The sequence below is a fragment of the Nerophis lumbriciformis genome, linkage group LG14, assembly GCF_033978685.3.
Source record: "Nerophis lumbriciformis linkage group LG14, RoL_Nlum_v2.1, whole genome shotgun sequence".
Classification (NCBI taxonomy): Eukaryota; Metazoa; Chordata; class Actinopteri; order Syngnathiformes; family Syngnathidae; genus Nerophis; species Nerophis lumbriciformis.
This window is the reverse complement of record NC_084561.2, coordinates 38,510,306-38,525,256: the sequence shown is the minus strand read 5'-3', so window position 1 is coordinate 38,525,256 and position 14,951 is coordinate 38,510,306. Positions and strand designations below refer to the sequence as shown.

Genomic DNA, 14,951 nt, shown 5'->3' with positions numbered 1-14,951 from the left:
AAGAATGACAAACACATTTCGGGAGAACATCTGCACAACGTAAACACAAGAGAACAAATACCCAGAATCCCATGCAGCCCTGACTCTTCCGGGCTACATTATACACCCCCGCTACCAAACCCCGCCCACCTCAACTGACGCACGGGGTTTGGTGGTAGCAGGGGTGTATAATGTCAGGGCTGCATGGGATTCTGGGTTTTTGTTCTGTTGTGTTTATGTTGTGTTAAAGTGCAGATGTTCTCCCGTAATGTGTTTGTCATTCTTGTTTGGTTTTGGTTCAAAGTGAGGCGCATTATTAGTAAGAGTGTTAAAGTTGTTTTATATGGCCACCGTCAGTGTAACCTGTGTGGCTGTTGACCAAGTATGCCTTGCTGTCACTTACGTGTGCATGCAGAAAATGCATACAACAAGAGTCTGGGCTGATTGTACAGGGCGTTAAATACTGTTCCACCATGGAATGCCCTTATTATTATTATTATTGTAAGGGTGAAAATCGGAGAATATAAATCTCGGGAGTGATTCTGCGAGAGGCATTGAAATCCGAAAGTCTCCCGGGAAAATCGGGGGGGTCGGCAAGTATGCAGCTGAGCCGCATCAGAGTGATCAAAGAGCCGCATGTGGCTCCGGAGCCGCGGGTTGCCGACCCCTGTCCTAGGGGGACTGGTAAATTGCTGTCAAGTTAACCAATGTTTAATTTAAGATGCAAATAAAGCACACTTTATTTTTAGATTTTTTTTTTAAATGTTGTCATTTTTGTTGTTACAAAATAATACAAGTTTAAAAAAATGCTGCTGCAAAATCTAACATTTAGACTGCAACAATTATAACAAACCCACACAATGCTGAAGAGACTATACAGTTGAGCCTGTATTTGCTGCTGTGTTTTTTGTGAAAATGATTAGTCTTTTTTTTCAGAAAATACAAATGACATAAATGCCCATGATCAATTTATGTGAAACTATGGTCCCAGTTGGTATTAAACATTGTACAATTGTATTTATTCTTGTTTCTGTTGTTTTGACCAGGTGTGTGCAACCAAGATGATTGGATCAGTGCTGTCCGCCCAGTCATTGAAAAAAGAATACAGAAGTAATTTTTTTGATGTTTTGACTATATTATAATGTACTTTCAAACACCAGCATACACAGCAAGAGCCCTCAAAAACATATTGCCTGACTGACTCATAGTAATATTTAATTCATTACAATAACTTTACATTTTCTTCAACTATTTCATTACTTGGCCTTGTTTCATAGTATCAAATTATAATGAATATCGGTTCAATTTGTCTCTGTATATATATATATAAACACAATTTTGTTTTAATGTGCCACAATTCATTGTAACTAAGCGGGCCTCTTTCTCAGGTACAGTGAAGGAGAGATTCGTTTCAACCTAATGGCCATTGTGTCAGACCGAAAGATGATATACGAGAGGAAGATTGCAGAGCTTCAGACACAGCTTACTGAGGTAAGATGAAGCAAATCAGTAGAAACGTTGAAAAGGACTTTGAAAAGTTTGAAATCATATTTAGGCTTGCAGCTCCTGCTGCTTCATTATTTACATTCTTAATTTGCCTTCCTAAGAATCAATTTTGAAATGCCATCTATTGCTGTCTAATGTCAATTTGTTCAATACAATATTACACAAAATATTGCTTAGTAACGTCTAAGATTTGTTGACCTTTTTCCTGGTGGAAATGTTTACTCTGTAATTCACTGCTATTATCGCCACTGGGTGTTGTCTGAACGTCCTCTATTTCTGTCATACAAATTCTCATTTTGCTTAGTCATCCTGACTACAATCAATACATGCATTGTGTAAGCCTCAACCGCTGAACGTCAGCACAAGCTGTTTTTAGCTTCTGCTGCTTTCAGTCAACCTCGAGTGAATAGATGCGGGGACGTTTTTTTGTATTTTTTCAATAGTTAATTGTTTTCATGCTGAGTTGTTTTGCTCTTGAGGCAAAGCAGGTCCATAATTATCCTGAACACCACTCAACAGATGAAGTCATTTTTAATTGTTCCTCCGTTTCTCTGATTTTGAGTTCTACAGGTATTGTTTGCCTTAAGCACAGGTCTTAAGAAAGGAAAAAAAAGGTGCATGAACCAGCTGTGGAATCATGCAAAAATATCTTTATTATTTATACATACTAACTTGTATTTTCTTTCTAGGATGAGCCAATGGACACAGATCAGAGCAGCACCTTTTTAAGCTCCATTCAGTCGGAAATCGCCAAGTATCAACTCCTTATTGATGAGGAAAATCTGAAACTTAAAAGATATAAGGTTGGTACCAAAGTAGTTGATTCCTTGCTGATTTGGTAGGTTTATGAACAGTCCAGGATTTGTGTGATAAGTTATTGTGCCCAAGAGAGACAGAATGTGTTTACAACTTCCAGAAAAAAACATGAAATCATGGTTATAAAATAATTTGCGTTAGATTCAGGACAAATAAGTACGGTATCTATCCTACTGACCAGCAATTCTGACACTCATAGACCTATCGTGGGTCCATCAAGCACCCAAATAAGTCCTGTCCCTATTAGAAAAGTACTCTTAAGCTCAATTTGTTAAGTGGGTAAATGACCCGAGTCACAGTAACAGACTCTTCCGTCTATGTCTCCAACACAATGGGAAAGGGCTGTAAAAGAGCTTAAGGACAAGATTATAGACCTACTCAAGACTACAGATGGGTGTTGTTTGCATTTGAACTTATATTACAGTCATGCCTCGCTACATTGTGCTTCAGCTCTTGCAGTTTCAACACATCGCAGATTTTTGGAAAAATACATTCTATATGTTTTTGGCCTTAGATTAAGTGTTAAAAGAAGTTTTTTTTATATGTATTACAGTTAGAGATGTCCGATAATGGCTTTTTTGCCGATATTGTCCAACTCTTAATCAACGATTCCGATATCAACCGATATATACAGTCGTGGAATTAACACATTATTATGCCTAATTTTGTTGTGATGCCCCGCTGGATGCATTAAACAACGTAACAAGGTTTTCCAAAAGAAGTCAACTCAAGCTATGGAAAAAAATGCCAACATGGCACTGCCATATTTATTATTGAAGTCACAAAGTGCATTACCGTATTTTCCGCACTATAAGGCGCACCTAAAAACCACACATTTTCTCAAAAGCTGACAGTGCGCCTTATAATCCGGTGCGCCTTATATATGGGTTAATATTAATATTAATTTTCATAAAGTTTCGGCCTCGCAACTACGGTAAACAGCCGCCATCTTTTTTCCCTGTAGAAGAAGAAGAAGCGCGCGGTGCATGCTGGGATATGTGACGTTTCATTTCCATTTGTGTGTTTATGTAAAGACCCCAAAATGGCTCCTATTAAGTGTGTTGTCTGTCTAATTATAAATAATGCAGACGAGGCGTGTTAACTGAGTTCTCAACGTTTACTCACAGCGTGCTCATAACCACATTCTAACTGCCAGCATACAACAACGCTTCTCAGGGCTACCGCGCATGCTCGTCACTATCGTTGCATACTGGGTAGTGTAGTTGTTATATTTGCTAGCTCATAACATCACATTAAGAGACACGCTTACGCGCTTAATTCAATACTCGCCGTCATTCCGGGTGGATTGACAAAAGTGTCAACAGGGCATTCGAAGCTAGACTGCTAACTGCGTGGGAACAGTGGATGACAGAAGGCGAACACACGTGACGTTCACCAAGACAGGGAGACAGCGCCAGACGACATACGCCACTATCTGCCAGTGGATCGTAAATGCCTGGGCTGATTCAGTCTCATCTGTGGTCCGAGCTTTCAGGAAGGCAGAAATTGTCACTGAACTAATAAACGGCAACGACACTGACTCCATTAATGACGACTTCGACGAGACGGAGCCGGCCATGTTGGATGCCGTATTCGCTCAACTGTTTAATTCGGACACTGAAGAAGAAGAATTCGAGGGATTTGTGAATGAGCTATAACTTCATAAAGTGAGCTTTACATTTTTATTTAGTGTGTTGTGTTGTGTGACATTAACGTTTGAGCAACGTTGAGTTATTGATATATTGTTATTGCTCTGCACTATTTCACGTGTTACTATATTGTGATTGCACGTTTGATTTACGTAACACGAGTAAATCAGCTGTTTATTCATTTTGGGAGTGAACGGAGTTGTCAGAACGCTGGTTTGTTATCTATTAATAAAGTTTGACTGACCTATCTGACTGTTTTGTTGACATAGGTGCGCCTTATAATCCGGTGCGCCTTATATATGAACAAAGTTTTGAAATATGCCATTCATTGAAGGTGCGCCTTATAATCCGATGCGCCTTATAGTGCGGAAAATACGGGTTTTTTTTTAACATGCCTCAAAACAACAGCTTGTAATTTGGGTCATGCTCTCCCTGAGAAAGCATGAGGAGGTGGGGGCTAGCGGGGGGTGTATATTGTAGCGTTCCGGAAGAGTTAGTGCTGCAAGGGGTTCTGGGTATTTGTTCTGTTGTGTTTATGTTGTGTTACGGTGCGGATGTTCTCCCGAAATGTGTTTGTCATTCTTGTTTGGTGTGGGTCCACAGTGTGGCGCATATTTGTAACAGTGTTAAAGTTGTTTATACGCCCACCCTCAGTGTGACCGTTATGGCTGTTGACCAAGTATGCTAGGCATTCACTTGTGTGTGTGAAAAGCCGTAGATATTATGTGACTGGGCCGGCACGCAAAGGCAGCGCCTTTAAGGTTTATTGGCGCTCTGTACTTCTCCCTACGTCCGTGTACCACTCTGTACAGCGGCGTTTTAAAGTCATAAATATTACTTTTTATAACCGATAATTTCCGATATTACATTTTAAAGCATTTATCGGCCGATATTATCGGACATCTCTAATTACAGTGCAGTATTTTTTATTACCGACTTGTAGAGACCAAGCAGAGTTTGGTTTCCAGGTTAAGGGTTACACTGCTAATCTTGGCGCAACTGTATCTTCACTGTAACAAACATCAAGTTAACTTTTAGGAGAACAACTTTTTGAAGGACTTCAACTCCTGCCTCATCAATCACACATTTCCATGTTAGTGAGCCTTTGAAGCCAGCAATGTTAAACGACAATTGGAAGTAGCAACGGACATTCAGGTAGCACTTGAGAGGGTTTACCTGAGACTAGGTATGTCCCGATCCAGGTTTTTGCACTTCCGATCCGATACCGATATTGTTTTTGCATTTCCGATCCGATACCGATACTGACCGATACCGATACTGGCCTATCCGAGCATGTATTAAAGTTAATGTTAGGCAGAATCATGTTGAAAAGGGTTTTAGTACTCTTGATAACAACTAGCCAGCTGAATTAGGGGAGTTTGAATACCGTATTTTCCGCACTATAAGGCGCACCTAAAAACCACAAATTTTCTCAAAAGCTAACAGTGCGCCTTATAACCCGGTGCGCTTTATTACGATTAATTTTCATAAAGTTTCGATCTCGCAACTTCGGTAAACAGCCGCCATCTTTTTTCCCGGTAGAACAGGAAGCGCTTCTTCTTCTACGCAAGCAACCGCCAAGGAAAGCACCCGCCCCCATAGAACAGGAAGCGCTTCACCCGCCCCCATAGAACAGGAAGCGCTTCACCCGCCCCCATAGAACAGGAAGCGCTTCACCCGCCCCCGGAAGAAGAAGAAAAAACGCGCGGATATCGCCGTACGTTTCATTTCCTGTTTACATCTGTAAAGACCACAAAATGGCTCCTACTAAGCGATCCGGTTCATAAAAAGACGCAATCTCTCCATCCGCACACGGATTACTACCGTATTTCACAGCAACTGAACCGCACTGTGGAACGGGAGCACGTACGGTGAATATTCGCACCACAGGGAATGAAGTCATCCTTCACTGTGGTTCTAGCTTGCCATGCTAACTTCCACTCATGGTGATATTCAAAAGGAAGACCTTGCCAAAAGAGACCTTTCCAGCCGGCGTCATCATAAAAGCTAACTCGAAGGGATGGATGGATGAAGAAAAGATGAGCGAGTGGTTAAGGGAAGTTTACGCGAAGAGGCCGGGTGGCTTTTTTCACACAGCTCCGAAGGCGAACACACCTTCACTAAGACGGGCAGACAGCCTCGGACGACATACGCCAACATTTGCCAGTGGATCGTAAATGCTTGGGCAGATATTTCGGTCACAACTGTGGTCCGAGCTTTCCGGAAGGCAGGATTCACAGAACAACAGCGACACTGACTCCCGATGACTTCTACGAGACGGAACCGGCCATTTTGGATACCACGCTTGCGCAACTTTTCAATTCGGACACCGAAGACGAAGAATTCGAAGGATTTACGAATGAAGAATAACTTCAGAAGGTGAGCGCTATGTTTATTTTGTGTGTTGTGACATTAACGTTCGAGCAACATTATGTTACTATTGCTCTACACCATTTTGAATTTTACTATGTTTGTGATTGCACATTTGCGTACATTTTGGGACAGAGTTGTTAGAACGCTGGTTTTCAATATATTATTAAAGTTTGACTGAACTATCTGACTGTTTTTTTGACATTCACTTTAGCGCAGCGTTTTTTTGACATTCACTTTAGCGCAGCGTAGGCGCGGCTTATAGTCCGGGGCGGCTTATTGGTGGACAAAATTATGAAATATGTAATTCATAGAAGGTGCGGCTAATAATCCGGTGCGCCTTATAGTGCGGAAAATACGGTAATACACAATGGTTGGTAACAAGAAACTGACCTGTTTATTCAAGGATAAACACAAAATAGACAAAATTATACATGACAAACAGAAATGGCATCATTGAACTAGGGCTGGGCGATATGGCCTTTTTTTAATATTGCGATATTTTAAGGCCATATTGCGATACACAATATATATCTCGATATTTTGCCTTAGCCTTGAATGAACACTTGATGCATATAATCACAGCAGTATGATGATTCTATGTGTTTTGATTGATTGATTGAGACTTTTATTAGTAGGTTGCACAGTGAAGTACATATTCCGTACAATTGACCACTAAATGGTAACACCCGAATAAGTTTTTCAATTTGTTTAAGTCGGCGTCCACTTAAATTGATTCATGATACAGATATATACTATCAGATATATACTATCATCATAATACAGTCATCACACAAGATAATCATATTGAATTATTTACATTATTTATAATCCAGGGTGTGGAGGTGGGCGCCGGATGTAAGTGTCAAAAAGACAGCCAAAAGAGTTTGATATGAGAATAAATCTAAAGTTAAAATATAGGGTAGAAATGCACCCATTTGCAGGAAATGTAGTCTTGATTTTCTAAATGTTCTTTCAAGGCTTGCATGTCAACATTAAAACATTCTTTTTCATACTGCATTAATATATGCTACTTTTAAACTTTCATGCAGAGAAGGAAATCACAACTAAAAAAATCACTAATTTTTTCATACGGTGTTGATGTGGAAATTTTTGCCTCTGCATTTTGATGGTGTGGACGTGTGGCACCGAATGGGGATAAGCGTCTCGACAGACGTCACAATATTTGAACAATGATGACGAAAACTGTTGTCTCTGTCGTGTCCGTGTGTCGAAAATTGTTATGCGCTTATTTTTTTATTTGATTTTGTGCGTGGCATAGATTTGCCGTGCGCAGGGGACGCTTGAGCAGGCGCGCACCTTAGCGGCTGCGCTAGCATCACAGCTAACGTTAGCCATGCCGCTACCTCGCTCTCTGCTGGGAGAGGACGTATATGTATGTGACGTATGACGTGACAGTATGTGACGTATGACGTGACAGTATGTGACGTGTGTAAGAAGATGCGCTCGCTGTCTGTGAGAGGGAGACACAGGAAAGAGTGAGAAGAGCCTGTCGTGTAATGCCAGCAGCTAAAAGCAACTGCGTGAGAATTGTGGATGTGTTGAAGGTGTGCTGGAAAATGCGGAAAGGAAATTGCGGAGCACCAGAAAAGTGGAATGTATTATTTAAATCGGTGCATTGGAAAACACGGACCGGAGTTTTTTTTAAACTGGATCTGGATCGGCATTTTCCCATGCCTTGCCGATACGCAATTTTTGGCAAATATCGGCAGCCGATCCGATCTAAATATCGAATCGGGACATCCCTACCTGAGACTGCTATAAACTATTAGCTCCTGTCCAGTCAAAGTGGAGATGAACTCTTGTGATGCACTTCAACATCAATAACATAACTTTGATGTGATCGACACAACGCAGACACGCAAAGTTAACACGGAATGCTAACAATGCAGCTTAAGGTGTAGCTGCAACTGTCAAGAGGACTAACTTTGTGCAGAACAATTAACACCTGTGGTTTCACACATGGAAGCACGGTGCTAACTTCAAGAAATAACCCAGATTGTGATCAAGTAATTCCACATTGTGGCCGTGTTTTAGTGGCTAATGAGAGCGCTCTCTGTCTACCCGTGAGTACTGTAGTTTACAGTAGAACAAACTCAAGGCTCCTAGATGGAGTGAAGCAAGTGTAAAGTTAAAATATTTACAATGTCTTAAACAATTTTTAATGCTCTCACTATGAAAATATTTGGTTTATTAATAGTAATCCTACTTCCCCGAAATCCTTATCGCGGTCATGTCCGGTCCCAATTAACTCCGATAAACAAGGGATGTCTGTAGTACCAAATTGGTACTTTTCAATGATGCCCAAACTAGTACTTAAAAAATGAAAAACATACACATTTTTGTGAAAATCTAATGCCTTTTTAATAGAGATGTCCGATAATGGCCTTTTTGCCGATATTCCGATATTGTCCAACTCTTAATTACTGATTCCGATATCAATCGATACCGATATATACAGTCGTGGAATTAACACATTATTATGCCTAATTTTGTTGTGATGCCCTGCTGGATGCATTAAACAATGTAACAAGGTTTTCCAAAATAAATCAACTCAAGTTATGAAAAAAAAAATGCCAACATGGCACTGCCATATTTATTTTTGAAGTCACAAAGTGCATTATTTTTTTTTAACATGCCTCAAAACAGCAGCTTGGAATTTGGGACATGCTCTCCCTGAGTGAGCATGAGGAAGTTGGGGGGGGGGGGCGGGGTTGAGGTGTGTGTGTGTGTGGAGGTGGGGCGGGGGGTGTATATTGTAGCGTCCCGGAAAAGTTAGTGCAGCAAGGGGTTCTGGGTATTTGTTCTGTTGTGTTACGGTGCGGATGTTCTCCCGAAATGTGTTTGTCATTCTTGTTTGGTGTGGGTTCACAGTGTGGCGCATATTTGTAACAGTGTTAAGGTTGTTTATACGGCCACCCTCAGTGTGACCTGTATGGCTGTTGACCAAGTATGCATTGCATTCACTTGGGTGTGTGAAAAGCCTTAGATATTATGTGATTGGGCCGGCACGCAAAGGCAGTGCCTTTAAGGTTTATTGGCGCTCTGTACTTCTCCCTACGTCCGTGTACCACTCTGTACAGCGGCGTTTTAAAAACTTGTATATTTTACTTCATGAAACCGATACCGATAATTTTGAAACCGATACCGATAATTTCCGGTATTACATTTTAAAACATTTATCGGCCGATAATATCGGACATCTCTACTTTTTAACAAGAATTACAATCCACAATACATTGTCATAATTATCACAGCAAAACCAGCAACAATACGGAAGATGGAGAATATGCAAAAAAACCTGACTTTCTTGTGTTATAATGTTGATGCTCATAGTTACAGGGTTCATGAATCCTTGTTTCTGACCGTGGCAGTTGATTGGTGAATAATGAGGAAGTGATGTGTTTTTGTCAGTGTAGCCTGGTTGTAGGTAGCGCTAGCGGTGTTGTATCTCTGGGATGCTGTTGACCTGTTTGGTTGACAAAGTTTAGAAAGAGCAAGCGACTGTATGCGCCCTACTTACAAGACATTACTATAATATCATCAAGCACTTTTTGCAGGTTACTGAGTCCGCATTCATTTAGCACCCAAATTAGGCACCGTTGCAATAGCTTCTTTTTTCAGTCTGGTTTACTATCATTTACGTCGATAGCAGTACTGTTATTGGGCTGTGAATCTTTGGGCACCACACAATTCGATTAGCTTCTGGGGGCTAACTATTTGATTTAGAATCGATTCCCGATTCAAAACGATTGTCGATTCAAAATAAATACTTTTTAAGAACATTAGGTGTCAGTTCTATGATTGACTACAAACCCCCAAACCAGTGAAGTTGACACGTTGTGTAAATCGTAAATAAAAACAGAATACAATGATTTGCAAATCCTTTTCAACTTATATTCAGTTGAATGCACTGCAAAGACAAGATACTTAACGTTCGAACTGGAAAACTTTATTTTTTGCAAATATTAGCTCATTTGGAATTTGATGCTGCAACATGTTTCAAAAAAGGAATGCTCATCAAACACTTATTTGGAACATTCCACAGGTGAACAGGCTAATTGGGAACAGGTGGGTGCCATGATTGGGTATAAAAGCAGCTTCCATGAAATGCTCAGTCATTCACAAACAAGGATGGGGGCGAGAGTCACCACTTTGTGAACAAATGCGTGAGCAAATTGTCGAACAGTTTAAGAACAACATTTCTCAACCAGCTATTGCAAGGAATTTAGGGATTTCACCATCTACGGTCCGTAATATCATCAAAAGGTCCAGAGAATGCGGAAAAATCACTGCACGTAACATTGGATCACTCAGGCGGTACTGCATTAACAACTGACATCAGCGTGTATAGGATATCACCACATGGGCTCAGGAACACTTCAGAAAACCACTGTCGGTAACTACAGTTCGTCGCTCCATCTGTAAATTTAAGTTAAAACTCTACTATGCAAAGCGAAAGCCATTTATTAACAACACCCAGAAACACTGCCGACTTCGCTGGGCCCGAGCTCATCTAAGATAGACTGATGCAAAGTGTTCTGTGGTCTGACGAGTCCACATTTAAAATTGTTTTTGGAAACTGTGGACGTGGTGTCCTCCGGAACAAAGAGGAAAAGAACCATCCAAATGATGATGGTATGGGGGTGTATTAGTGCCCAAAGCATGGGTAAGGCACCTTTAATGCTGAAAGGTACATACAGGTTTTGGAGCAACATGTGTTGCCAGCCACGCAACGTTATCATGGACGCCCCTGCTTATTTCAGCAAGACAATGCCAAGCCACGTGTTGCAACAGCGTGGCTTCATAGTAAAAGAGTGCGGGTACTAGACTGGCCCGCCTGTAGTCCAGACCTGTCTCCCATTGAAAATGTGTGGCGCAATATGAAGCCTAAAATACCACAACGGAGACCCCCGGACTGTTGAAGAACTTAAGCTGTACATCAAGCAAAAATGGGAAAGAATTCCACCTGAGAAGCTTCAAAAATTGGTCTCTTCAGTTCCCAAACGTTTACTGAGTGTTGTTAAAAGGAAAGGCCATGTAACACAGTGGTGAACATGCCCCTGTGGCAACTTTTTTGCAATGTGTTGCTGCCATTAAAATCTAAGTTAATTATTATTTGCAAAAAAAAAAAGAAGAAATTCCAGTTCAAACATTAAATATCTTGTCTTTGCAGTCTATTCAATTGAATATAAGTTGAAAAGGATTTGCAAATAATTATATTCTGTTTTTATTTAACGTGCCAACTTCACTGGTTTTGGGTTTTGTACATTCCTCCATAAAATAAACAGACAGCTGTGATACGTTTCTGTGTTACTTAAAAAAAACAAAAACTGGTTTTGTTGAATAAAATTCTACCCAAACATTTAATAAAGCCAAACAAAAATCAGGTAACAAGAGAATTAACTCACACTTCTCTTTTGTAAAGTAAAATCTGTACAGCAGGTAGGGGCATCTACATCGACAATATGATTTGCCTGAGTGGCTGGATAGGACAGATAAAAAAAAAAAAAAAAGAATATATATATATATATATATATATATATATATATATATATACATATATACATATATACACATGCATACTTTTTTCTTTTCTTTTTTATCGATTTTTGAATTTTTTTAATCGATTAAGAACAATAAGAACATTTGAAAATCTATTTTTTTGACCACCCATTCCGTAAACCAGTTTCAGTACCGACCCTGCACAAGACTGGAATGTACTCAAAGACCATCGGCAAGAAGATTGTTGAGAAAAGGACTGTGATTGGCGCAATAATTTGATTGTTAGTGAACATTATAGTTAATGCAGAAGTTTGATTTATTTATTTTTTATTTTTTTGAAGGGACTGCTATGACCACGAGGTGAAATTGACAGTGTTGTTCTTCTAACAATCCATTCTTGTCACACACACCTCTCCCTCTTTGGATTCCTGTATATTCTTACAGGTTGAAAACATTAGGAGAAAGCACAACTATCTTCCCTTCATTATGGAGTTATTGAAGACATTGGCAGAGCACCAGCAGCTAATTCCTTTGGTGGAGAAGGTGAATATCCATTTCAATATTTTTGTTACTTTAAAGCAGGGGTGCTCACACTTTTTCTGCAGGCGAGCTACTTTTCAATTGATCAAGTCGTGGGGATCTACCTCATTCATATATATAATTTATGAAATATATGTTTTTGTTAACAAGTTAAAGGTGTTCAATGATAATGCAAGCATGTTTAACACATATAAATAATATTGTTAAAAAATTAAAGGTGTTTAATGATAATACAAGTAAGTTTAATACATATAGTTAATATTGTTAACAAGTAAAAGGTGTTTAAAGATAATGCAAGCATGTTTAACACATATAGTTAATATTGTTAAAAAATTAAAGGTGTTTAATGATAATACAAGCATGTTTAACACATAGTTAATATTGTTAAAAAATTAAAGGTGTTTAATGATAATACAAGAATGTTTAATACATATAGTTAATATTGTTAACAACTTAAAGGTGTTTAAAGATAATACAAGCATGTTTAACACATATAGTTAATATTGTTAATAAGTTAAAGGTGTTTAAAGATAATACAAGCATGTTTAACACATATAGTTAATATTGTTAACAAGTTAAAGGTGTTTAAAGATAATACAAGCATGTTTAACACATATAGTTAATATTGTTAATAAGTTAAAGGTGTTTAAAGATAATACAAGCATGTTTAACACATATAGTTAATATTGTTAACAAGTTAAAGGTGTTTAAAGATAATACAAGCATGTTTAACACATATAGTTAATATTGTTAACAAGTTAAAGGTGTTTAAAGATAATACAAGAATGTTTAATACATATAGTTAATATTGTTAACAACTTAAAGGTGTTTAAAGATAATACAAGCATGTTTAACACATATAGTTAATATTGTTAACAAGTTAAAGGTGTTTAAAGATAATACAAGCATGTTTAACACATATAGTTAATATTGTTAACAAGTTAAAGGTGTTTAAAGATAATACAAGCATGTTTAACACATATAGTTAATATTGTTAATAAGTTAAAGGTGTTTAAAGATAATACAAGCATGTTTAACACATATAGTTAATAAGTTATAGGTGTTTAAAGATAATACAAGCATGTTTAATACATATACCGGTAGTTAATATTGTTAATAAGTTAAAGGTGTTTAAAGATAATACAAGCATGTTTAACACATATAGATTCCTTTCTTTCATGAAGACAAGAATATAAGTTGGTGTATTACCTGATTCTGATGACTTGCATTGATAGGAATCAGACAGTAGTGCTGATATTGTCCGCATTTTCGAATGGAGGAGAAAAAAAGTCCTCCTTTCTGTCCAATACCACATGAAAGTGGTTGGTTTTTGGCATCTTATTTGTCCAGCTTCCGTACTCCTTTGTATACACTTTACAAGAAATACATTGTCGGCAAACTCCGTAGCTTGCTAGCTTGTGCACGCCAGCTTTCTGAGACTCTTATTTTGTTAGCTCAACTGTGCAACTGTGCAGTCGGTCTTTGGAGTTTTGACGACAGGTACGGCGCCAGAGTCTGTTGAAATAAAGTGTTTCTCGCCTTCCAGTCGGTAATTTCAATGAGCTGGCAGCAGCCAGCGTCATCTCAGAAGACCCTCGGGTGCCGTGAATGTCAATCAAGTGACGAAAGTGACGTCATAGTGAAGATTTATGATCGCTCATTTTTAGGACTATTTTTTTAATGCCTGGCTGGTGATCGACTGACACACCCTCCGAGATCGACCGGTAGCTCGCGATCGACGTAATGAGCACCCCTGCTTTAAAGGTATCGGCACAGTTCTGAAAAATAGAGTGCAAAATCAGTATGTCAAAATAATGTGATCATTTAAGGATTTGTTGAAAAGATGTTAAATTAACTTTCTGATTCATGTTTAAACTAAGTGCACTCATGCATATTTATTTTTTTACCAGGCAAAGGAGAAACAGTGCGCCAAAAAATCCCAGGAGGCCAAGTAATCATGATCACACTTCTGAAAAAGGCCTTTTGTTGTGTACACACGCACACACACTGAGGCCTACAGTCATGATATTTTTGCCTGTTAGCCATATATACATTGAGTACATCTGCCATATGCACATTTGCAGCACTTTTTCCACTGTGTTATTGCATCCAGACTTCAGAACTGTGTTGCAGGTGTAGCAGAGAGTGTCCATGTGTGTTCATCAGGTTCCGTGCATGATCGAAGGAAACATGTTGAAATTGTCTTATTTTCATAATAAAAGTGTCAATGAATTTGCAAATGGGTTGTGTTTTCATGAACAGATGTCCCTCAATTGTGTTTTTAAACCCATCTGTCTAGAATAGTTTTTGTGAGCGTATTAACATTACAATCACTTTTGTGACTTGTGGTGGTGCCTGACTGCCACCTGCTGGTTGCACAGAGTTATTACAATGAATTGATAAATAGAGCATAGAAATGCTACCATGCAGTTTGGTTTCTGTAATCTCTTCCAAAAGGTCTGATGAAGGCAGACTTGTATTTAAGAACAACAAAAAAATCCATAAATGATTCAATTGCAATTAATCCAGTTAAAACATCCCCAAAAATTACATTTTATATAGAAT

At 38.8% G+C, this 14,951-nt stretch overlaps 1 protein-coding gene across 1 annotated transcript in view; it reads left to right on the top strand.

Moving 5' to 3' along the window:
- Nucleotides 1-14,626, top strand: part of uchl5 (ubiquitin carboxyl-terminal hydrolase L5) — a 38,717-nt gene extending 24,091 nt beyond the window's left edge. Inside the window, exons 7-11 of the mRNA XM_061976343.2 lie at nucleotides 1,026-1,089; nucleotides 1,368-1,470; nucleotides 2,175-2,288; nucleotides 12,291-12,389; nucleotides 14,297-14,626. Of these exons, the coding sequence (XP_061832327.1) occupies nucleotides 1,026-1,089; nucleotides 1,368-1,470; nucleotides 2,175-2,288; nucleotides 12,291-12,389; nucleotides 14,297-14,341 (425 nt within the window). The 3' untranslated portion in view covers nucleotides 14,342-14,626. The remainder of the gene's footprint in view (nucleotides 1-1,025; nucleotides 1,090-1,367; nucleotides 1,471-2,174; nucleotides 2,289-12,290; nucleotides 12,390-14,296) is intronic.
- The last annotated feature ends 325 nt before the right edge of the window (nucleotides 14,627-14,951 follow it).